Source organism: Dama dama, chromosome 11 (genome assembly GCF_033118175.1).
Source record: "Dama dama isolate Ldn47 chromosome 11, ASM3311817v1, whole genome shotgun sequence".
Taxonomy (NCBI): Eukaryota; Metazoa; Chordata; class Mammalia; order Artiodactyla; family Cervidae; genus Dama; species Dama dama.
This window is the reverse complement of record NC_083691.1, coordinates 38508838-38535249: the sequence shown is the minus strand read 5'-3', so window position 1 is coordinate 38535249 and position 26412 is coordinate 38508838. Positions and strand designations below refer to the sequence as shown.

At 37.1% G+C, this 26412-nt stretch overlaps 1 protein-coding gene across 9 annotated transcripts in view; it reads left to right on the top strand.

Moving 5' to 3' along the window:
- The window catches only part of APLF (aprataxin and PNKP like factor), a 126177-nt gene that overhangs the window by 79616 nt on the left and 20149 nt on the right, over positions 1 to 26412 (top strand). For 4 of the 9 annotated variants that reach the window (XM_061155161.1, XM_061155158.1, XM_061155160.1 and 1 more), the window contains exons 8-9: positions 605 to 651; positions 12638 to 13956. In XM_061155161.1, coding sequence (XP_061011144.1) covers positions 605 to 651; positions 12638 to 12840 — 250 coding nt within the window. In that variant the 3' untranslated portion in view covers positions 12841 to 13956. Of the gene's footprint in view, positions 1 to 604; positions 652 to 12637; positions 13957 to 26412 lie in introns of those variants that run through there. The other 5 variants (XM_061155154.1, XM_061155162.1, XM_061155155.1 and 2 more) reach the window with 5 other exon arrangements.

Sequence of the window (26412 nt, the reverse complement as noted above, 5' to 3'; positions counted from 1 at the left end):
AACAGTGGTTTCTATTTGACTTTGGGATATGTTGTTATATGTTTCTCAATGCATATTGACTTTCTTATTTTCTCATAACAGTTGATTGGTATCATTTGGAGACACATGACTTGTATGCTTTTGTTTTTGGGTTCTAAAAGAGCCTTAAAAGTATCCTTTTAGATATTACACAAACACACTATTTGATACTTTGTGTTAAGTATTTTATATACTAATTTACATCATATCTTTATGTGATATATGATATTGACATTTTAAAAATACAGTATATTGTATTTTATTTGTCTCATATTGCCTTTCTGTAGAATGTAAGTCAAGAGGGAAGGACTTTGTCTGGTTCACCACACTTTGCATCTAACACTATACCTGGCATGGAGTAGGCACTCAGTAAATGTTGTAATTAAAAATAGGTGCTTTGAACAGCATGGTAACTGTAGTTAACAGCAATAACAAAGCAAATGTTTATCAACAAGAGGCTTATTGCTAATTTTATTTGTAGTTTAGTGAGTGCTCTAGTTTAATTTAAATAGTCTTATTCATTTTTAGTGATTGTCAGACCTGACCTTATATTTGCTTTCTTTTGTTTCTTTCTTTCTTTTTTTAGGAAGAATCCCCAGCACAAGATAGAATATAGACATAGTACATTTCCAGGTAAGTAATTTTACTTGAGGAAACTCAAAATGAAACCTTCAGATGGATTCTCTTGTTAAACCTAGAGACAGTTGCCACTTAATGAGTTTTTAAAAAAATCTCTGCTTCTGTGAATTTGTTGAATTATTGATTTTAATTTTCTTAGATTTAAAAATGATAAATTTTTATATAGAAGATTTTTTCTGCAATCATTGTCTAACAGTGTATATATATTTTCCTTTGTATCTGTTTAAGTTATTTTGTTAGCAGGTACCTTAAAATCTCCAACTGGCCTGAATGATAAAGAGAGCATATTGACTTCTTTTACTGAAAAGTTCAGAAGTAAGGCTAGATTAGACAAGATTTGTTGCTTCAACTCATTAATAATGTCAGTAATGTCACCAATAACCCACTTTCCTTCCATCATATTGTCCTTAGAGGAGTGATTTTTATCCTAAGACTGGCTGCTCTCCCCAGCAAGGATCTATATGCAATCTTATTCAGCTGGGATGATAAGCATCCATGTTAACACCTAAAGAGAGAGAGAAAACAACTTTGATTCTTGCTATTCCTAGGAAAAATCATGAAACTAACTTAAAAAAAAAAACTGGTTTAAATCACATTCTTATTCTTGAATGAATCACTGTGACCACTGATTAGTTTGTTCTACCCTTGGAACCGAAGTAGAGTCTCTTTCTTCAAAACCAGAGATCCTTAATAGAAACTCTTGTTTTGGGGGAAGAGAAGTAGGGGACAAACATCAAAGCAACAACTATCAAATGACCATCAGTCCTGCTTACATCAACCTGTTTTGCCTTCTGTTTCCTTTGCTTCTGAACTCTAGTATTTTTTCCCTTTAATTAATTCTGGCTTCTTTGTATCATTCATATAACGCAGTGGCCAGTTCAGCATCCAGTATGTCTGCCCACAGAGTGAGAGAATAAACTGTATGCCAGGCTATGTCCACATGCATTTGTATATGTATAAACACAGTCAACCTGTAACCAGGTGATAAAAATAATTAATTTCACCACAAGGGAATTCTATTTACTGTTTCTTATTAAAGCACACTTTAGTGTTTTAATACTCCAGATACAAATATGATCACTGTATCTCAGTTAATATGGTATAGAGGTTATATGTTATGCTTTCCTTGCTGAGGCTGTATCTGAAGCTATAGCATTTATGGTTGTTAACTTTCAAAAGTTTCAAAAGTTCAAAAATATTACTTTGAACAATAATATAATAATATTTGATTAAAACTCTGTTTTATTGACAAATTTTAGCATTTTCCCATGAAAGAGCATTTGATAGATTTGTTTATCTTTGTATAAGTAGGAACCATTTATCTGAAAACTGTCAATATACATCATATGGTATTGTTAAAAAGTACCTCAATTTTCTTTGAAAAATCTCTTTGAATTATCATTGAAGTATCTTCGGAATGAAGAACATAATTTTAGAATATTTAGCTTTTTTTTAAGAAAAATGTTTATTTCATTGGAAATCCTTTTTTTAAAAATAGGATATTTTAACATAACAGTTTAGCCTTATATATTTAATGTACTTTCTTTTTTTTTTTTTTTTTTGTGAAGTTGCTCAGTCGTGTCCGACTCTTTGTGACCCCCATGGACTGTAGCCTACCAGGCTCCTCAGTCCATGAAATTTTCCAGGCAAGAGTACTGGAGTGGGTTGCCATTTCCTGCTCCATTTAATGTACTTTCAAGAGTTATGTGGCAGTATAGTCAGGATATCTCTTCCCACTGTAAAATGTATAAATTAAACTCTCTGGTGTATTTAAAATTTTATATTATAAGTCTCACTATATTTCTTAGAGATACTTGACATATAATTTTAACATACATGTTTTTATTATTTCCAAAATCCTTAAGGTTTAGCATTACCCAGATTTTAATCTCATTTATGTAATGATTCACTTACACATGCATTTATTCATTTATTATATGACTTCCAAGTGAGCAGAACTACAGAGATACATGAAAACCAGCTGTGGCTCCATATGCTTGTGGTGAGATGCTCTACAATCTTGGAGAAAAGAGATGGAGTACTTTTTGTTACAGTTAATCAGGGTAACTTAGTAAGGGAATTTTAAGTAAAGTTGGTCTTTAAGGTGGTAGGATTTCAATTATCTTTGTTTCTTAGCGTTGGGTAGGTGGGTATAGGATATCCTAGGCAAAGTGAGTAATAGATTGGTCAAGGACATTGAGGTAGAAAATAGTAAGTTGTGTTTGGAATTAGAAGGTGGGTCAGTTTAACTGACAGGGAGAGTCTCTGCAGTTACTGTGAATGAATGATACTCTTGTTCAGTCACTAAGTCATGTCCGACTCTTTGCGACCCCATGGACTGCAGCACATCAGGCATCCCTGTCCTTTACTGTCTCCCAGAGTTTGCTCAAATTCATATCCATTGAGTCAGTGAAGCTCTCTTAAATATCTCACCGTCTGCCGCTCTTTTCTCCTTTTGCCTTCAATCTTTCCCTGCTTCAGCGTCGTTTCCAATGAGTCGGCTCTTCACATCATGTGGCCAAAGTATTGGAGCTTCAGCATCAGTCCTTCCAGTGAATATTCAGGGTTGATTTCCTTTAGGATTGACTGGTTGGATCTCCTTGCTCTCCAAGGGACTCTCAAGAGTCTTCCCCAGCGCCATAGTTCTAAAGCACCCATTCTTCAGTGTTCAGCCTTCTTTGTGGTCCAGCTCTCACATCTGTACATGATACTAGAAAAACCATAGCTTTGACTAGACGGACCTTTGTCAGCAAAGTGATGTCTCTGTTTTTGAATATGCCATCTAGGTTTGTCATAGCTTTTCTTCCAAGGAGCGAGTGTCTCTTAATTTTGTGGCTACAGTCACCGTCTGCAGTGATTTGGGAGCCCAGAAAAAGAAAACCTGTCACTGTTTCAGGAGAAGACAATGGCACCCCACTCCAGTAGTCTTGCCTGGAAAATCCCATGGACGGAGGAGCCTGGTAGGCTGCAGTTCATGGGGTCGCGAAGAGTCAGACATGACTGAACGACTTCACTTTCACTTTTCACTTTTATGCATTGGAGAAGGAAATGGCAACCCACTCCAGTGTTCTTGCCTGGAGAATCCCAGGGACGGGGTCGCACAGAGTCGGACACGACTGAAGTGACTTAGCAGCTGCAGCAGCAGTCACTATTTCAACTTTGTTCCCATCTGTTTACCATGAAGTGATGGCACTGGATGCCATGACCTTAGTATTCTGAATGCTGAGTTTTAAGTCAGCTTTTTCACTCTCCTCTTTTACCTTCATCAAGAGGCTTTTTAGTTCCTCTTCACTTTGTGCCATTAGGGTGACATCATCTGCATATCTGAGAGTGTTGATATTTCTCCTGACCATCTTGATTCCTGCTTGTGTTTCATCCTGCCTGGCATTTCTTATGATGTACTCTGCATATAAGTTAAATAAGCAGGATGACAGTATACAGCCTGTTATACTCCTTTCCCAGTTTGAACCAGTCTATTGTTCCATGTCCAGTTCTAATTGTTGCTTCTTGACCTGCAAACAGGTTTCTCAGGAGACAGGTCAGGTGGTCTGGTATTCCTGTCTCTTTAAGACTTTTCCACAGTTTATTGTGATCCACACAGTCAAAGGCTTTTGCATAGTCAATGAAGCAGAAGTAGATGTTTTTCTGGAAGTCTCTTGCTTTCTCTATGATCTGTTTGTTGACTGTGAATGATACTAGAGGAATGCATTGAAGTCAGATTGTAGAAGTTCTTGAAAGCTAGACCAGGTTATTTGGTGACAAATAACCACACCCACAGCTTAATGATGAGCTGCCCGAATCAGAGTAGAGGAAGCTTTATGGATGTTAGGTCGGTGAATGAAGGACCAGAACCAGGCTGCCATGAGAATGGAAAAACAGGATTTGATACAAGTGAGATTTTGAAAGAAGAGTAATGAGGAATTTCCAACTGATTGGCCGTGGTGTAGGGGATGGGATGAATCAAAGGAAATAGGAATGAATGAAAATTAAAGTACAAATTATCAGGAGCTTCAGTTCAGTTCAATCGCTCAGTCGTGTCCGACTCTTTGCGACCCCATGAATCTCAGCACGCCAGGCCTCCCTGTCCATCACAAACTTCCGGAGTTTGCTCAAACTCATGCCCATCGAGTCAGGGATGCCATCCAGCCATCTCATCCTCTGTTGTGCCCTTCTCCTCCTGCCCCCAACCCCTCCCAGCATCAGGGTCTTTTCCAAAGAATCAACTCTTCACATGAGGTGGCCAAAGATTTGTAGTTTCAGCTTCATATCAGGAGCTTAGAGATGATAATAGAAATCAGGAGGAAAAACCCACCCCACCTCAAATTTAACATGTATAACTTAAAAAAAAACCAAACCCACATACTACCTAGTTTTTCCTCCTGATTTCATATCAGGAGCTTAGAGATGATAATAGAAATCAGGATGAAAAACTAGGTAGTTTGTGGATTTGGTTTTTTTTTAAGTTATACATGTTAAATTTGAGGTGGAGTGTCAATAATCTATAATAAAACAATAAAAGTTATAATAAAGACCCATATACTATGTACCAACTACTCTAGAATTTTACAATATAAAATAACTATGTGAAACTATTTTATTATTTAATTTCTGATTTGTAGCACTTCTAAAACACTTCAGACTAAAATTTTCCCACACATGTAATAATTTATGCCATATATTTTGATTTTTGTAGGTTTGACTGTAATCATCTGTTAAGCTCTTGTTTATCTAATTTGTTTAAAGTTTTACTAGCTTTCCACACTTTTTCAGAGTGCTACATACAGTTTTAGCATAGCATATCGAGTAAAAGAGTAATCAATGCTAGGAAATTTTTATTTTAAACTTTCTTAGCTACCTTACTTGCTGACAACATTTGAAAGAAATTGTCATCAGTGTCATATCACTTGATTATTGGAGTCATTCTCTCTGGCTCCTATTATTATGTGACAGTCATGATTCGAGGGGATCCGTACTATTCATGGCTGAAATTTAGAATGTTCTACCGATCTGAAAACTATTTCAGTATTTCTCTAGTTCTCCAAATGTATGCATACATATGCTTATATAGGCTTTTTTATTTTCAGAAGTAGAAACTAAAAGATCTAGAAAGTAAGCTATTAAGTAAGGTTAGTGATGCTAAATGGGATTTTGTAAACTGCTGCTTACTGTGGGAAAAGCTGAGAGATTTTAGAACATGAAAAAGGCAAATGCAGTGGTGTTTTTAAAAAGAAATAAACTTAATGTATTAATATAATAAAGTGGATAGACCTGCACAAACTGCTTTTCCAAAGTTAAAATATGAATACCCGACTAATAGCTTGGTTCATTACAAAGATCAGTGTTCAGTAGTAAAATGAGGCATTTAAACATCTTTATTCTTGTAGTATGTAGTAAGCTTTCATCTGTAGAAATATTGGGCTAAAATATTTTTCACTTAAATGAAAATTAATACCCTAATTCTAAGATTTACTGGACAAGAAAGGAAAATAAAACCTGAAGAATTATTGATGTTAAACTATAAATCTGCTATGAGACATCTGTCTTCTTATTTCCTGTTACCAGAAAACTATTTGGAGAAAATCAACAATTTGGAAAGATTTTTTCCTCCACATAAACATCTTCCAGCATGCATATAACACAGTGTACTCTTTAGTAGCTCTGCAGACTTGGTTCTTTGGATAGGAACTTGATGGTGAAATTTTAAGTTGTACAGGAAATGTTAGATACAAATTTCTTATAATAGAAATATTATAAATACTTCTGCAAAAAAGAAAATTCAGAAATTACCACATCCTAATAATACCAAATAGTTAATAGCATGTTCTTTCAAATATGTTAAAGAGTTTGTTACTTTTTCTAGAGTTTGTTATTTTTCATTATTATGGTAGAACAGTATTATCCATCACTTTTAAAAATATGTGACAGCTTATTTCTCTTGTGCTGCTTTCAAATAGTCAAGCTGTCAGCCTGTCTGTATGTTTCATATTCCTGTAGAGAAAATGAAGATTCCTGCTTTGTTCTTAAAATTATAACTTTGGGGTTGGAAAGGATCTTTGAGGTCATTTAATCAACATCATTTGATTCACAGATAAAAAGATAAACTCCAATAAATGCCTTGTTCATTGTTAAGGGATTTATGACACAGATCTTTAAACTTCTACCCTCCTAGTATATATCTTTTTCTTAAACCATGTTATTTTTTAGAGACTTCTTACTGGGTGAGAGGACTGGAACATCACAGATAAACAGTCACTAGCAGCCAGAAACTTAAAAGTGACCTAAGTGAAGATAGAGAAAAAAAATGACTGCTTCCGAGCTCACCTTGACTTGGAAGAAACATGCTTATTTCTGATTTCTTAGACATGCTCAACAATTAGGTTTCAAATAAACTATTTGTATTATAAGAAAATGCTAAATGTAGGCTCTTATTTTTCCAAAAATGGCATTATACCGTTTAATTCTGTGGAAATCTATTGGCAGTCACAACTACAAAAAAATAAAGCCACAAAAATTGCTTTTTGCTATTGCTTAAAAATATTAAACACTTATTATTCCATGTCAGGCTCTCACTGTTGTACTTCAGTAAGCTTCTAACCGTGGTGTTCTATGTACAGTGTTGGGATCTTGGTTTGGGATCGTCTGTAATGTGACTCCTCATGACTGAGTTCTCTAAATAACAGGCTTCCTTGTCTGAGAGGGTTTCTTTGAATTTTTTGTGTAGCAAACAGTATTATAGCAAGGTTTATATGAACTTTACTGGCTTCATCACTTTATTTATTTATTTATTTTTTTTTATATCTTTTTTTTTTTTTAAATTTATTTATTTATTTATTTTTTCCAGTGGGTTTTGTCATACATTGATATGAATCCAGATACTCAGATACCATGCTTCAGCTTGCTCAGGGAATACATGCATGGGTGTCTATTCCTGCTTTCTGCAAATGCCCCTTTGCATAAAACTCAATTGTTATGCTAAAGACAGACATTTTATTCATAGGTTATGTGCTAGTCATATTTATTTCAGAACTGTGTTTCCTGAGATTATTCCCATGATTCAAGAAATCATGAAATACAACAACAACAAAAAAAAAAGAAAGAAATCATGAAATAATTCAGATCAACAAGTGCATTCAGCATTTTCTAGTAAATAAAGTTTCATCATCTCTATGGCCCAGATCTACCTTCAGCACTTAAAAAAAAAGCCCTCCCATCTAGATCGCATTTGTATTGTAGAATATTTGAAGTCACTACTACAGAATTTGCTACAAGAGGGTGCATTTAACTGGTTCCACAAAAAATGTCAGCATTCAAAATCCTGTCGTGAAATGTGGACCTGGGACCACTAGGAAGGGACATAGAGCTGAGCTCTGGCACTGACTTGCCCTTGTCGTGACTTTGCCTTGCTCATGTCAAGCAGTTCTTCAGCTGCTTTCACCTAAAGCTCAGAGTGCCATTCACGTGAAGTAGAGGGGCGGGAATACCAGCTACAACGAGTTCTGTTACATATGGTTATTTCAGATTCTAAACCTCTTGCTAAAGGAACATGAGTGTGATGTTATGATTTTATAGATAAAAACAATTTTTTTGATGAAATGAGTGGAATTCTTCTGATTAATATGTTATTATTGCTTCAGCAAATGAACCTATCCAGTAAGTTGCTAAAGATTCCCAGGGCTCATTGAAGCTTAAAGTTCCTTCAGTTATCAGGATTTAAATAAAAGTCTGTAATATAATTCGTTTTGTTGACAGGCAGGCTAGTGATTAAAAGTGTAGGTTATAATAAAGCATTTCTGTAAACTGAAGGTGTTCAGCAGTTGATTTGCATATGGTTCATTTATTCATATATTTAGCAAATATGTGTCTATAAGTGTCTTTTATGTGTTAGGCATTGTTGGAGGAGTTGAGGATACAATAGAGACAGAACCTTGCTCTTGTAGAATTTCACAAAGGTGGACAGTGCACATGTTACCAATTATGTGATGTCACGTAGTGATAACTGCTAAGAAGAAAGATAAGCTGTGTAAGAGGACAGAGGGAAGGAAGCTGTGGGCTTCTCTGGTGGCCCAGACGGTAAAGCATCTGCCTGCAGTCCTGGAGACCCAGGTTCCATCCATGGGTCGGGAAGGTCCCCTGGAGAAGGAGTGGCAACCCACTCCAGTACTCCTGCCTGGAAAATCCTATGGACAGAGGAGCCTAGTAGGCTACTGTCCATGGGGTCACAAAGAGTCAGACACAACTGAACGACTCAAGAGGACAGAATGGCAAGGGTGTGTATTGGGGTGGGAGCAGGTTCCATTTCAAATAGGACAGTAAAAGAAGGACTCTGATAATTTGATATTAGAGCAGAAGGCTGAAGGAGAGACCTAGCCAGGTGATTCTCTGAGGGATGGGTGTGTTAGGCTGTAGGAAGGATGCTTCAGAAGCCCTGGAGATGATCCTGTTGGTTTATTCAAGGAGCAGTGAAGAGAGGATAGACTTGGAACAAAGTGTAAGTGAAGAATGGCAGGTGGGACAAGAAGAGCTAGTGAACCAGTTTTGTAGGGTCCTGAAGGCCAAGAGCTACAATTGAGGAGTTCAGATCTTATTCCGAGTGAGATAAAAGTTATTGGGAGGTTTTTTTGGCTTCTTGGTGAACAAATAAGAATAGAAGTAGGGAACCCACCTAGGAGGATATTGGAATAGACCAGGAAGAAGATGGTATTATTGGATCCAGGGTGTTGGAGTGGATGTGAGAAGTGGTGGATATATTTTGATGGTAGAGCCAATAGGATCTCTTGACATTAAATATTATTGAGGATATTCAAGGATAACTCCAAGGTTTCTTGCCAAGATGATTGGAACGGGCTTCCCTGGTAGCTTAGTGGTAAAGAATCTGCCTGCCAGTGCAGGAGATATGGGTTCAATCCCTGATCCAGGAAGATCCCACATGCTTTGGAACAACTAAACCTACGCACCGCAACTACTGAGCCTGTGCTCCAGAGCCTGGGGTCTGCAGCCTCTGAACCCACGTGCTACAGCTACTGCAGCCCACACGCCCTAGCGCTTGTGCTCCGCAGTGAGAAACGCCACTGCAACGAGAAGCTCTTGTGCCACAGCTGGAGAGTAGCCCCCACTCACTGCATCTCGAGAAAGTCTGCGTAGAACAAAGACCCAGCATAGCCGAAATAAAGTAAATAAAATTAATTAAAAAAAAAACTGGAAGGTTGGAAGAGTCATATATGTTCAAGATTGATAAGAGAATGACCACATTTGGGTGAAGCACCTCAAGAGCTGTGTTCTGGAAGTGTTGCATTTCAGATTTCTGTTAGTCACTAAGTAGAGATGGTACACAGCCAGTGAGATAAATGAGTCTGGAATTTATGCTGTGGTCAGAGCTTAAAATATAAATTTGGGAATTTAGGATATGCAACTAGATGGAATCATCTAAGGACTGTATTTGGAGAAGGAAATGGCAAGCCTGCTCCGTTTTTCTTGCCTGGAGAATCCCATGGACAGAGGAGCCTGGCAGGTTACAGTCCATGGAGTTGCACAGAGTTGGACACCCCTGGGTGACTGAACACAGCCTAAGGAGTATCTTAGAGAAGAGGTCCCAGCCTGAAATTTGGGCACTCCGAAATTTAGAGGTTGAGAAGATGAGGAAGATCCAGCAAAGAAGATGGAGAAGGAACAGCCAATAAAGCAGGAGAACCTGAAATAGTTTCACCTTTATATATATTTTCCTTCTAAATCTGCTAAGCTAATTTCTGAATCTAAAATGAGACTGTTAATTGAGATGGCAGTATTTATATATATGAGATACTTCCAAGAGCAGAATGGCCAAGAACAGAAACATTGCTGTTCTTTCTTCCTCACTCCCTTTCCCTTCTGCAAACTATCCTCTAAATGGTTTTTAACTGTTTTCTGTCATAAAAGTTACATGAGGAATTGAGGTTAGTTAGACATAAAACATGCCTTCAAGAGGCTTACAAGAGATAAGAAGTGTACACAAATAAATATAATCTCAGACTTCCCTCAAGGAACTGATGTGCTTCTTGTGCTAATGAGAATTGTGTGTTTTTGTGTAGCCTTTTTGGCTTTCTGCTACCAAGAAACTTAGGGAGAAATTTGATGCTCAGTCTATATTGATTATGTTAAAAATTGAAGTTGATATACTTACATTCTGCTTTCTTTGTTCTTAATTTCTACTTTTATTTGTGTTATCTCATGATAACACAGGCTTCCCAGGTGGTGCTAGTGATAAAGAATCTGTCTGCCAATGCAGGAGACTAAGGGATATAGGTTTGATCCCTGGGTTGGGAAGACCCCCTGGAGCAGGAAATGGCAACCCACTCCAGTATTCTTGCCTGGAGAATCCCATGAACAGAGAAGCCTGGGGGTTTCCAGTCCATGGGGTCACAGAGAGTCAAACACGACTGAGTGACTAATCCCAGTAAGCACATGATTATAAGCTGTCTCAAATCCTCTTGAAATGAGTAGTGATATTAAGAAGGAAATAACTGTCTGGGCTATGAAAGTTAAAAAGACAAATAAATTACTTTCTTTGTCATCATTCTGCCATGAAAAATTTTCCTATCAAATTTCTTAGCTTTCATTTAAGTTATATCTGTTACATATGAATGTTTTAGGAAGAAGCTAGCTGAAGCATATGTGTGTGCTCAGTCACATCCGACCTTTTGCAACCCTTCGGACTATTGCCCACAAGGCTCCTTTGTCCATGGGATTTTTCAGAGAAGAATACTGTAGTGGGTTGCCATTTCTTCCTCCAGGGGATCTTCCTGACCCAGGGATCAAACCTGCATCTCCTTTGTCTTTTGCATTGCAGGCAGATTCTTTACATGATGAGCCATTGAGGAAACCCCCGCTGAAGCATATTCAAAAGTACAAACATTTTTAACCTTTAAACATTCCACATCACCCTAGGGTCTCTCACTGCCTTATTTTAAACCAACTCTTGCTCTCTGTGAAAAGAAAACAGTGGAATGAGGGAAGAAATTAGTTTTGAGACAGAAGAATTTTAGAATTGTAATTCTACTATCATGATATTATTTAGAAACCTGTAAATTCTGATGGTTGTTACCATAGTAATTCTAGTCTTACCAAAGTGTAAGCTATAAGATCTATAAAGCTAAATTTTTCAAAGTCTGTAAGTTTATATCTCCTCATTTGGTCACAACTCTGGTGTGTCACCTGGAGAAGGAAATGGCAACCCACTCCAGTATTCTTGCCTGGAGAATCCCATGGACAGAGGAGCCTGGTGGGCTCTAGCCCGTGGGGTCACCAGAGTCGGATATGACTGGAGCGACTGAGCGCGCACACACTGGTGTGTCAATCAGATTGTGCTAGCTTTGTGGGATAATAAACAGTCCTCAAATTTCAGTGCCTTATAACAACAAATAGGTGTATTTCTCTGTCATGTTAATATGCATGCATGTAGCTGCATGTTGGCCGTTGCTCTGTCTCATGCTTGTCTCATCCTGAATCCAGGCTGAAGGATCAGCCTCTGTCTGGGGCACACTGTTCTCCTAGCAGAAGGGAAATGGCAATAGCAGAATCACAGAGAGACCCTTAAGGCTTCTCCATGGAAGCCGCTACTTCCACTTACTTTTCTTTGGCCAAGTCTGACGTCAGTGGGAATGGGTAAATAGAATCACATCGCAAGGAGGGACAGTGAGTAACTGGGACAGAAATATATTCTGCCCTTGTGGAAGGTGGTGTAGCTTGATTGTGATATTATTAAGGAATCATTATGATGAATCTCAGAGGACATTTTAATCTTGGAAGCCTCATAGTAGGGGAAGTTTGATTTAAGCAAATGTTAAAAAATAAAATAAAAATAATAGCTTTAGCCCCCTTTCTAGAAATTTGTAATTGTTAGCTATGTATTAAGTAAAATCTTCTTGACAAAGATATTTTACAGTTAGAGATTTCTAAATCCAGGTTGAGTGACAGTTGACGTGCCATGTACTAAACTGTTTTTCAGTGAGAAGCATTTCAGATGAAGATGACAGTGTTGGGCAACCCAATGAGTACAACCTGAATGACAGCTTTATAGATGATGAGGAAGAAGGATACGAGCCAACAGATGAAGATTCTGACTGGGAACCAGAAAAGGAAGACCTAGAGAAGGAAGATATGGAAGGGCTTTTGAAAGAAGCAAAAAAGTTTATGAAAAGAAAAAAGTAACTCCTCTGCAGAAATATACGGCTCACATTTTACTGTTTCTTTATGGAAAAATAATTCAGGAAGCACTTAAGGGACAATTGTTTTTCTGCTTTTTATGGTTACAACTTTAGTATTGACTCTTCACAAATGAAACATTCAAATGTCACCCTTCAGTGTAGTGGATGAAATTTGTTCTGTTGCTTTGCTTTTTCTATGTTATTTCAAACATCTGGAAATAATCAGCAGACAGAGTTAAAAAGAAATAATTGATATTTTTCATGTACTTTATAATAAAAAGTAAACATCATCGATTGCAAAAAAACACAGGTCTTTTTTTCTTTTTTCCAAAGATTCTATCTTTATGTAGAATACTATACAAGTATAACCAGGCAGATTACGTAACTGGTGGGAAAGCATGCTTCTTTCATTCCTGTTGAAGTAATTCTTAAAGCAAAACCAGACTTTAAAAAATACCAGCCATCATATAATGGCTATTATTTTTTCTAATGTCCTAGATGTGAGCTTTGCAATTTCATTGACTACTTTCATTCTTTGAAACTTGGGGAAATTAGTACAAAATGGATACTGAAAATAGATTCAACTAGACTACAGAAATTTCCGCCATGCAGGGAATGTTATTTTGTGTCCCAAGTCTGTAATTTACTATATGTCTGAGTTTAAAAGTAGAAAACCTGAAAGAATTTGACCATTTCTTTTTCAAACAAGTCCTGCCTGATGCTTTTAACTCTCAATATGCTATTCTTAAATTAAGAATATAGGAATTATTTTTAACCATAATTTTCTCAAATTATATTAGTTCTTTTATCCTCAGATGAGAGTATCAAGTTGTCTGCCAGCATTCAAGATTCTGGCCTTTTGTTTCAAGAAGAAACCCCTTCTTCTCCAGTTTTATATAGTATAATATTTCTGCATCTCTGTTCTTGAACTCCTTTAGGCTATGTAATACTCTTCATTTTACATGACTTAGAATCTTTGAAATATAGTTTAGAATCTTTAATTTGGGTTTGTACAAACAGCATAAATATAGCTTTGAAATTGTAAATCATAAACCAAAACTTCCTCGTTAAGCACTAATATTTTATATTCTAAGAGGACCTAAAAATGTATGTCTTAAAAGAGCAGGACAGATTTGTAATTGTTTTCTTAGTGTTTTTAAGTTTATTTTAAAATAATTGCATAATATTAAAATTTACTTATATTACAGCAAGGAAAAGATAAATATTTTTCTATTATCTTTTATTCTAATTTTTTTTCTCTGTTGTTATTTAGAAACTAATTTTCTCTTCTAATGTCCCTTTAGTCTTCAGGGCTTGACAAACCTGTGAAAAAAATTCCTTGAACTTACTTTTACTTTCACTTTGCACAAACTTAATCCTTAAAGTGTTTCTTGATCCATTCATAGATATATCCCAAAGGAATTAAAAACATGTGTCCACATGAAAACTTGTACACAGTGTCCATAGAAACATCATTTGTAACAGTCAAAAAGTGGAAACACCTAAATGTCTTATCAGCTGATATATGGATAAGCAAAATGTAGTCTGTCTTTACAACCAAATATTTTTTGGCGAAAAAAAAAGAAGTGAAGGATTGAAACATGCTACAGCATGGATAAACCTTGGAAAAGTATGGTAAGTGAAAGAAGTCAGACACAAAAGGCCACAAATTGAATAAGCTCAACTATATGAAATATCCGGAATAGGCAAATCCATAGGGATGGAAAGTGAATTGGTAGTTGCCGGGGTCTAGAGAGAAGAAGAGTATCTTTCTGAACTGATAAAAAATGTTCTAAAATTAGTGGTGACAGTGTAAAACTCTGTAAATATACTAAAATCCACTGAATTGTATACTTTCTATGGGGGAATTGTATGGCATATGAATTACAAATATCAAGAAGGCTATGATAAAGAATACAAAAGGTGACATTAGCCTTTTAGAAAGAAAGAAAGGCATTCAATATCAGGATATAGTCTTCTTAGAAGTTATATGATAGCTCATGTTAATTTTTAAGAATAATTTGATGTGCCTTTCATAAACATCCTAAAGACACTTTTGAGTATAACTAATGTGTAAATATTTAACTTCATTGTAATGAAAATTTTCTACTTGGACTATATTTAAGTCTATGATTTTCAAAATAGAGGCAAAAGTGATGAAATTGGCCAGCTCAAAAGCATTGCTAACAAAACTTGATTTAGTTGCTGTCCTAAACAGTGGATTGAGAGCCAACTTTCCTTATCATGGTATTCATAGAATTTAAACTATATGCTAACCTCCTCCTTCAAGCTAAGAATGGTCACATACACTTTTCTCACTAATGTGCTTAATTCTAAAAGCAGATGTCTTTTGTCGACTTCTTGAAGTGAGGTGGGTTTTCTGGGACCTTGGGAAGCTGGAGACATGAAGATTTTCAGTGACACATGGGTACTGATTCTGCTTTTCACCCAGGTTGAGGATGACATTGTTGATACTATTTCTAGAACTAGAAGATCCTAATGATTGTAAACATTCATTATAATGAGAAGAAATAGATTGTGAGCGTAATTTTTCCAGAATGGTGATGTAAAGGTAAATGGATAGTGACTTTCTTCTGATTTATCTGTGCAAAGTTCAGTGTCACCCACACATCCCATGGAGGCAGAAACCACACACCAACGTGCTACATCTAGCCCTGCTCTTTGAGTTCACCTTCTTGTTCCCATTACTTTCTCTTTCTTGAGGAGGAATCTGTAAGAGAGTGTCTGTGTGTGTGTGTTGTCTCCCTGCCAGTCTGCAAACCTACAAAGCTGCTCCTCCACAGTAGGTATTGAAAGAAAAATAATAAAGAATAATTATTACTGAGATCGTTACTGGACATCCTGATATAATGTACACAATAAATTTGATTATCATAAGCAACCACAGTTATACTCTGTTGTGCCCAAGACCCTGTCTTAGGTGCCGGTGATTCAAAGAAGAATAACATGGAGTTTCCGTTTTCAATGTCCTTACAGTCTACTGGGGAAGATAGGAATATTTATTTATCCGGTAACAGTGACTACCAAATACTATGGAGAATACAAAGAAGAAAAGGACATAGCTTCTACAATCAGAGAGCTCGCAAAGGCAGTGAGGCAAATAATATAATGGGTAGAAATGCAATAGTCTGAGAAAGGAATGCTGGAGTATAATTTAAATGGTCTGTCTTGCTGTGTATTGAAATACAGTCTCATTCTTGAGGAAGAGCCTTTGTCTGATTGAGTTGCAAGCTGACCTTGTGGATTTTTTTCATGGAACACAGCTTCTATCTTCAAAAATGACTGGCAGACATACTACAGTTATTCAGAATGGAGTGTGAGGCTGGCATTTTCTCAAAAATGAACTTAGCCTATTTTTTTTTTCCAAGGAAAACAATGAACAGTATACATTATAATTGTAAAAATGAGCTTTCAAACAAAAATTAGAGCTTTAGAAAATTTCGATATGTCACTGAGCTTGTTAGCTCTCCAAAACTTTAAAAACTGTTCTGATGATATTGTTGGTGATCTACTACAGTGAAATGTGTCAACATTTGGAAGATCTACAAAACTGAGCAAGCCAATGTTTTCCAAATGACCAACGCATATTATAAAATCAGGCATGGGTAAAAGATCCCCTCAAAGCATAAGATAGGCCAATGAAACTTAGTGTAACAGAGTCTGTAAAGTTCATTAATATGACTTCAGATTGTGCCTACACATTGTGCCTAACACATTTCAGAAGCTGCTATTTATTTTTGGTGGCCCATCGAAAATAATATTCATAATTCTCTGAAAAGCGTATGAAACTACTTCCTTTTCCAATTACATATCTTTTTAAGCCCTAATTTTCTCTATATACTTCAAGCAAAACAACATACAAGAGTGGACATGAGAATCTAGCTGTCGTCTATTAAGCTAGGCATTAAAGAATGTACAAAAATGTGAAGCAGTGCCACTCATTTTACTAAATTAAAAGTATCATAAAATATATTACTTGTGTTTATATATAATGGGTTATTTTAAAAATCATTAGCAAATAAATTTCTCAATTATAATTACAAAAAAGGTGAGTGTCTATAGATATGACCCTCATAAATGAAAGCTCTTTGGGTCCTCAATAATTTTTATGAGTTAAATCTTAAGTCTCAACATTTTGAGAACCATTTAATTAAGTCACTGTACCAATCAGTGTCAGATTTTATTTTCTTGGGCTTCAAAATCACTGCAGATGGTGACTATAGCTATGAAATTAAAAGATGCTTGCTCCTTGGAAGGAAAGCTGTGACAAACCTAGACAGTGTATTAAAAAGCCGAGACATTAATGAAAAAGGTCTGTCTAGTCAAAGGTATGTTTTTTCCGGTAGTCATGTATGAATATTAGAGTTGGACCATAAAGAAGGCTTAGTGCCAAAGAACTGATGCTTTTGAATTGTGGTGCTGGAGAAGACTCTTGAGAGTCCCTTAGATAGCAAGGAGATCAAACCAGTCAATCCTAAAGGAAATCAACCCTGAATATTCATTGAAAGGACTGATGTTGAAGCTGAAGCTGTAGTACTTATGCCACCTGATGTGAAGAGCTGACTCATTGGAAAAGACCCTAATGTTGGAAAGATTGAAGTCAAAAGTCGAAGGGATGGCAGAGGATGAGATGGTTAGATAGCATCGCTGACTCAGTGGGCAGGAAGTTGAGCAAACTCCAGGAGATAGTGGAAGACAGAGGAGCCTGGTATGCTACAGTTCATGAGGTTGCAATGAGTTGGATATGACTTAGCAACTGAACAACAACAACCACCATTCAGTTAGGCTAGTTGTGGTGGGATAACCCTCAGATCACAGTGCCTTAACACAAGGAAAGTTTTCTTAAGGCAAGATTTTGTGTTGGGTGAATCTTCAAGCCACTGTCTATCATGTGGCAGCTCATCACTCCAGGATTTTGGAAGCTCTCTCATCTTGTAGTTGCACCACTGGAACATGAGACTTACCGATCATGACTACAAGGGGAATAGAGAAAGTGAAGGGTTGTACCCTGTTAATTAAATGCTTCCAGCTAGAAGTGTCACTCATGCTCACAGCCCATTGTCCAGAGGAAGTCACATGGCCTTGCCCACTGAAAGGGACCTCAGAAATACAGTTTTGGTGCCCAAAAAGGATAAGAACCAGATAGAGTGAACACTAGTAATGTCTATAATCCCTAAAGGGGTGAGTGATAAATAGGGGAAAGAGTTGAAGACACGATCTTGAGTGTCAACATTTAAGGAGTAGAAAGATGAAGACTTCAGAGGAATTAGAGGAAGAAAAGGGATGTCAGGAACTTGCTGTGTTGCAGAAGCTAAAAGTAGAGGACTGTTGAAAGAGAAAGCAGCAGACATTGTAGTTGCTGCAGAATGGATACAAGTGCAAGTACTGAGGTTAGATTTGACTTCCTACTTCTTGGCAATAGTTGAGGCTATTAGATGAGAACTTGCACAGACTCTCACCTGTGTCTACCTGTCCCCCAGCTATTCCCATACTCTGTTGTCTTTCCAGATATTACAGATGAATCATCTGTGTTCCTATTTAAAGTCAATCCCCCATATTCAGTCGCCTCTTATATTCTCATGGATTTCACACTGGTTATTCTTCCCTTTTTCTCCCATTTAATCCTTTTTTCCCTATATACTGAATCATTCCTATCACCATATAAATATTTCTTCCATCCTAAAAACAAATGAAATCTTCACACCAATTTCACTTTTCCCTGCAGCTTTACTACTCCATTTCTCTTCTCCCTGTAACAGCAAAATTCCCCGAGTGTTGTCTATACCTGCTGTCACCAATACTTTTCCTCCTTTGAAAGTCTTTTGAGTCAAGCTTTTCTTATCACCTCTCCATTGCAACTGCTGTGGTCAAGAGCATCTGTGATCACTCCTTTAAATCCTATCATCAATTCTCAACCCTCATCCTTCTTGAACTTTCTGCAATGTTTGAAACAAGTCACTCCTACCTCCTTCAGACACATTCTTCATTTTTCTTCTAGGAAATTAGAATATCTCGTGGTTTTTCCTACCTTACTCCTAGTGTCCATTACTGGGTGTTTAGTTTTTTCATGAGCTCTTAATTCTCAGACTACCCTACAGAAGAATCCTTGGTCTTAATTTTCCTATTTACACTCATTTGCTTCATGTAATTTGTTTTTTGTTGTCGTTTTGAAAATAATTCTAAATTTGTAACTCAAGCCTTGACCTCTTCTCTAAATTACAGACTTACATATCCAATTGTCTATTCAACATCCCCACTTGAATGATAGATCTCGAACTTTACAAGTTCAGGACTGAATTCTTTTTTTTTTTTTTTTTCAGGACTGAATTCTAACTGCCTTTTTTTGCTCCCCTGCAAACCTTCCTCTGCTGATTAGGCTAAACAACTTGACATTATTCTTGACCTCCCACTTTCTCCTACACTCAGCAAAATCTTGATGGATCTACTTTCAGAATATATATCCAGAATTTGACTCTATATCTGAACTTCCACTGCTGGCAGCTTGGACTCCCTGCTTCATTCTTACTCTCCTACAGCTATCTTCAGTTCAGTTGCTCCCTCATGTCCAACTCTTTGTGAACCCATGGGCTGCAGCATGCCAGGCTTCCCTGTCTATCACCAACTCCCGGAGCTTACTCAGACTCATGTCCATCAAGTCGGTGATGCCATCCAACCATCTCATCCTCTGTCGTCCCCTTCTCCTCCTGCCCTCAGTCCTTCCCAGGATCAGGGTCTTTTCAAATGAATCAGTTCTTCACATCAGGTGGCCACAGTATTGGAGTTTCAGCTTTAGCATCAGTCCTTCCAATGAATATTCAGGATTGATTTCCTTCAGGATGGACTGGTTGGATCTCCTTGCAGTCCAAGGGACTTTCAAGAGTCTTCTCCAACACCTCAGTTCAAAAGCATCAATTCTTTGGCACTCAGATTTCTTTATAGTCCAACTCTCTATCCATACATGACTACTGGAAAAACCATAGCTTTGACTAGGCAGACTTTGTTGGCTAAGTAATGTGTCTACTTTTTAATATGCTGTCCAGGTTGGTCATAGCTTTTCTTCCAAGGAGCAAGTGTCTTTTAATTTCATGGCTACAGTCACCATCTGCAGTGATTTTGGAGCCCCCCAAAATAAAGTCTGTCACTGTTTCCATTGTTTCCCCATCTATTTGCCATGAAGTGATGGGACCAGATGCTATGATCTTAGTTTTCTGAATGTTGAGTTTAAGCCAACTTTTTCACTTGAATGTTGAGTTTAAGCCAACTTTTTCACTCCTCTTTCACTTTCATCAAGAGTCTCTTTAGTTCTTCTTTGCTTTCTGCCATAAGGGTGGTGTCATTTGCATATCTGAGGTTATTGATATTTCTCCTGGCAATCTTGATTCCAGCTTATGCTTCATCCAGCCCAGCATTTCACATGATGTATATAAGTTAAATAAGCATATAAGTTAAATAAGCAGAGTGACAATATACAGCCTTGATGTACTCCTTTCTGATTTGGAACCAGTCTGTTGTTCCATGTCCATTTTAACTCTTGTTTCTTGACCTGCATACAGATTTCTCAGGAGGCAGGTTAGGTGGTCCCATCTCTTGAAGAATTTTCCACAGTTTGTTGTGACCCACAAAGTCAAAGGCTTTGGTGTAGTCAATAAGCAGATGTCAATGTTTTTCTGGAACTCTCTTGCTTTTTTGATGATCCAACAGATGTTGGCAATTTGATCTCTAGTTCCTCTGCCTTTCCTAAATCCAGCTTGAACATCTGGAAGTTCACAGTTCACATATTGTTGAAGCCTGACTTGGCAAATTTTGAGCATTACTTTGCTAGCATGTGAGATGAGTGCAATTATGCAGTAGTTTGAGCATTCTTGGCATTGCCCTTCTTTGGGATTGGAATGAAAACTGACCTTTTCCAGTCCTGTGGTCACTGCTGAGTTTTGCATGTTTGTTGGCATATTGAGTGCAGCACTTTCATAGCATCATCTTTTAGGATTTGAAATAGCTCAACTGGAATTCCATCACCTCCACCAGCTTTGTTCATAGTAATGCTTCCTAAGGCCCACTTGACTTCGCATTCCAGGATGTCTTACTGTAGGTGAGTGATCATACCATCGTGGTTGTCTGGGTCATGACAACCTTTTTTGTATAGCTCTTCTGTTATATATAGCCTTAATATATAGCTATATATAGCCTTAATTGGTGCTAGTGGTAAAGAACCTGCCTGACAATGCTGGAGACGTAAGAAATGAGAGTTCAGTCCCGGGGTCAGGAAGATACCCTGGTGGAGGCATAGCAACCCACTCCACTGCTCTTTGCTGGAAAATCCCATGGGCTGAGGAGCTTGGCAGGCTACAGTCCATAGGGTTGCAAAGAGTCAGACACAGCTGAAGGGACTTAGCATGCATGCACATACATATTAGGAAAGAGACTACAAATAAAAGACTACAAATGAACTAAGTAGTTTTCTCAAGAAATAAGATGAAAGCATCAAAATAAACCCAAGGAAAATAGAACAGAATTAATAAAGTAAAACTTGGAATAAAAGATTCAAAAAAGCAGTAGACTTGATCAATAATACACAAAAATAATTCTTTAAAATGATTGATAAAATAGACCTGTGGTAAAAAAAAGACAAATATTAGAAACCAAAAGGGTTAGAACTATATACATAAGAATGATGTAAAGTATTTATAATGTAATATGTACAACTTGTTAATAAATTTGTAAATCTAGATAAATGTATGACTTTCTGTAAAAATATAATCAAAATTTACTTTAAAATAGATTTAAAATATGAACAGATCAATAGCTCTAGAGGAAATAGAAAGTATTCAAAACTCTGCTCCTAATGTGGCACTAAATGCTGGGGATTACAAGTAGGGCTATTAAGTCTTTGTTCAGCAAATAGTTCTCCTGTTATAAGGACTATTACAAAGTGTGGAAAGACATAGATAACTCTCCAGTTCTTCAAGTCAGCCAAAGACATCACTGAAAAACTTACAGATTTATTTCAGTTTGAACATAGACATAAATATCCTAAATTATTACTCAACTTGTCTTCAACAGTGCATTAAGATATCATGATGTAGCAGGATTTATGCTGAGAATGTAAGGGTAGTTCAGTGTCAGTTAATCTATGAATGTAATTTATCACATTAACATCACTGATCACATTAAGAAAGGAATAACTGATGATCTCATAAAAATCCAAAAAAAGTACTTGATAATTCAACACTGTTCTTCAGAAAACAAAAAGAAAACACTTGGAAAGCTAGGAGTAGAATTAAACTGCTTTAACTTGATGAAAGTATTTATTGGGTTGGTCAAAAATTTCATTCTTTTTTCTGTAAGATGTTACAGAAAAATCCAGACAAATTGGGTTTTTGGCTAACCCAATATTAGAAATTTACAGCAAACATTACAGTTCATACAGAAACATTAGAAGTATTCCCAGAGAAGAAGTTTGAAATAAGACAAGGGTCTCCATGATCACCTCTACAATTCATGTTCTGAGTATTCCACTCCTGGTAATAGAAATTAAGAGAAATAATAGTTTTCTGTATTGGCTAGGAAAAAAAATGCCTGTTACTATTTGCAACATATTTGGCTACTTAGGAAACACATGAACTGAAAAATTATTAAAATTAACAAGGATATTTTTTAAATTGGCTAGAATCAAGGTCAGCAAAAATTAACAGCTTCCCTTTCTATCTGCAGGAACAAGTTAGAATGTGTATGTGAAAATGTATTCAGCTTTAGCGTACATGGGTACAAATTAATGAGGTTTTCTTTTAACTTTTTATTTTGTATTGGAGTATAGCTGATTATGTAATAGTTTCAGGTGAATAGTGAAGGGCTCTACATATATATGTTTATATGTATATAAACATATACATGTTATGTTTATATATATATATTTATATGTATATATACATACACATACTCAGCCATACATATACACACATGTTTCCCCCAAACTCCCCTCCCAAACAGGTTGCCACATAACATTGAACAGAGTTCCGTGTACTATACAGTAGGTCCTTGTTGGTTATCCATTTCAAATATAGCAGTGTGTACATGTCTGTCCCAGACTCCCTAACTGTTCCTTCCCCCATCCTTCCCCCCAGCAACTAAAAGTACATTCTCTGTGAGACTGTTTCTCTTTTGTAAGTAAGTTCATTTGTATCATTTCTTTTTAAATTCCACATGTGAGTAGTGTCATATAATATTTTTCCTCCTGTGTCTGACTTACTTCACTCAGCATGACAATTTCTGCTGCTGCTACTGCTGCTAAGTCGATTCAGTCGTATCTGACTCTGTGCGACCCCACAGACGGCAGCCCACCAGGCTCCCCCGTCCCTGGGATTCTCCAGGCAAAAACACTGGAGTGGGTTGCCATTGCCTTCTCCAATGCATCAAAGTGAAAAGTGAAAGTGAAGTCACTCAGTCGTGTCCAACTCTTCACAACCTCATAGACTGCAGCTTACCAAGCTCCTCTGTCCATGGGATTTTCCAGGCAAGAGTACTGGAGTGAGTTGCCATTGCCTTCTCCATGACAATTTCTAGGTCCATCTAAATTGCTGCAAATGGCATTATTTCATTCTTTGTAATGGCTGAGTAGAGTCCATTGTATATAGGCTCTACAGCTTCTTTATTCATTCCTCTGTCAATGGACATTTAGGTTTCTTCCATGTCTTGGCTATTGTAAACAGTATTGTAATGAGCATTGGGATGGATGTATCCTTTAAGATCATTTTATGTGATGAAAGAGTTCTTGACTGCCAAGTTTTAAAATCTAAAAATGTTGACAGCTTTCAGTGATAAGGAGGATGGTTCATTGGTCAAGTCTTTCTGGAAGACAATTTAGCTATAGTTATAAATATTTAAAGTGCATGCCCTTTGAGTATGTCCCGATTTTAGGAAACAGTCCTGCAAAAGCATTTGTGTAACAAATTTAAAGATGTAAACAGGTGTAAAGATGAATATTCCACAAAGTCCATTGCAGCTTTGTCACTAATAAGAAAGAAAAAAAAGGAAAAAACCCTTAATTTCCAACTATCAATAGAGAAATAGTTGGATAAATTATGAAGCCACCATATTATGGAGTGTTATACAGCCATGAAGAAGAATGTGTTTGACTTTTGTACAAATATGAAGAGCTCACCAAGAAATGCTATTTCAAAAAAAAGAAATAATTGAATAATGAGGCCAGTATGACTGCATTTATGCAAAGAAGTACTGTGTATATTTATGTACATCTGAATAGAAAAAAACAGGATACAGGTAACTGTTAATAGTACTTACCTGTGAGATTGGGAATGGATGTGGGAAGGGAAGGGGATTAAGGGTGGACTGTCAAATTCGGTCTACATACTAATATATTGCCAGAATATATTATTATATTATAACAAGAATATATTCAAGTACCATTTGTATCCAAAAAAAAAAAAAAAAAAAAAATCATCACTGAGGATCCCCGTTGGTGAAAGTGAAAGAGATAGCAGTGCAGTCCCAAGATAAAGCCCTCAGACACATGCATTATTTCTGCTGCTGTCAAGAATATTTCTGTCATTGAAAACTATTTTAGTGACTAGGACAAATCCCCTCTGTGCCCATGGCTCCTGAGGTTTTACCAAAATATAAATTCAAATAAAAGCAATTTAACTAGTAGAAATGTAGGAGCTTTTACAGATTCAAGGTATACTCTATGCCATGGGTGTCAAACAATGAAGAAATAGGAGAGATTTTACAAAAAAAACTAAGCTAAATTTTCCCAGTTCCCTCCAAATTCCAAGCACTTAACCAATATAACTCCTGGATGATGAGTTTGGAGGAAGCTGTAGAAGAAGGGGCATCATAAGGTGTGACAGGATGAACCAACTCAGTGCTCCATCCTCATCCATTCCTAGAAGGAATCTTTTCCCCTCCTCCTGGCAATCTCTTGGCGTTCCATGGTGTTTAGCATCCATCATAAATACTGAATGACTGGATTCTCTTAGGTGTCTGGTGCTGGAACTCTTCCACTGTGTCAGCATCATTAGGTCAGCAAGCATGCACCCGTGATCGCTGATATCCTATGTATTATCACAGAGCAAGGTCAAAGCCAGGAGGGTTTGCCTATTGGTCCTGAACAATGGATGAGGAAATGCACATTGAAGAATGTGAGCTAATTAAGACCCCAAATAATTCCCATCCCATTCCAGTGCTTAAGTGAGAAGTCCAAAATATTCCCTAATTGTGTCAATGCTAGCTTGTGTGTGTGCTCATTCACTAAGTCTTGCCCAGCTCTCTGTGACCCCGTAGACTGTAGCCCACCAGGCTCTTCTGTTCATGGGATTCTCCAGGCAAAAATACAGGAGTGGGTTGCCATTTCCTCCTCCAGGGGATCCTCCCTCCATCTAGGGATTGAACCAGCATCTCCTGTGTCTCCTGCATTGGCAGGCAGATTCTTTTACCACTGAGCCACCTGGGAAAGCCCTGGAACAAACCATCTATGCTTAAATATTAACCATGCCACCCGGTAAAGAAATGGCCCTTTTATGACTTAGCAGGTTAATTGGTCTGTGAAATAATGTTTGAAATTAGCAGACTGGATAAATTTTCCCTAATCAATGACACATGTTTGTTCCCCCCCAAACCTTTTTTCCAAACTGGCACCGTATCTGTATTCCCCTAAATACTAAAAAAAAATCACAGTTATTTAAGATGTTTTAACAAAACAAAACTATCAGCTTTATCAGAATGACAAAGTTAATGAAATTCCCACATTTTTACTCAACACATCCTTGGTTCATTTTAAAGAACATCTGAAGTTTCCTTAGTGGAGGCTGCCTACTGGTGATGGTCTGTAGGCTCTGAGAACGTGCCCAGGGGTGATTCAGGGGACCATACCCCAACTCCATGATCCTACCTCTCTAACCTCAGCCACTGATGCAGGGTGAACTCAGATTCCACCAGGCCCATCAGGTGCTCCTTCTAGGAAATTTGTCCTGGATGAGAACAGAGAGGAGGAGTCGGAGCTGGGGCGCTTGGCACTGTGGCTATCTTGAGATTGAGTCTCCAGGCCTTTGACTAAATTGCCACAGGGTCTTTTTTAGTTTCCTTAAGCTAGAATTGATGTCTGCTGTATCCAGCAAGAAGAAAAAAAGAACTATTTTAATTATTACCCTATACATTATGATTAAGCTATGTAGTCAACACTACAGTTTTTGTTTAATTAAGGGAATTTTAATCATTGTTACAATCATTCTTCTGTTTTCTTCAAAAATCAGTAATTAAAGAGGTAGGCTGAGATAGAAATGTTGAAAAAAATATTGTCTGTCCTTTAAAACATCTAACACAATGCTTTCAGGTGAACTTCTTGGCATTTTATCAAGTAGTGAGTCTCAAAATGTATTCCGTTATACAGGTGCTATTTCAGTGCTTCCTAAGCTCAAATATGTACAGGGTCTTCTTAAAGGAAGACCCCAGTACACCAGCATTTATTCAGCTGATTAGAGATTTAAGAATAGCTTTAAACTACCAAAGTTGGAAGTGAAAGAAAAAAAACACCAGTGACTCT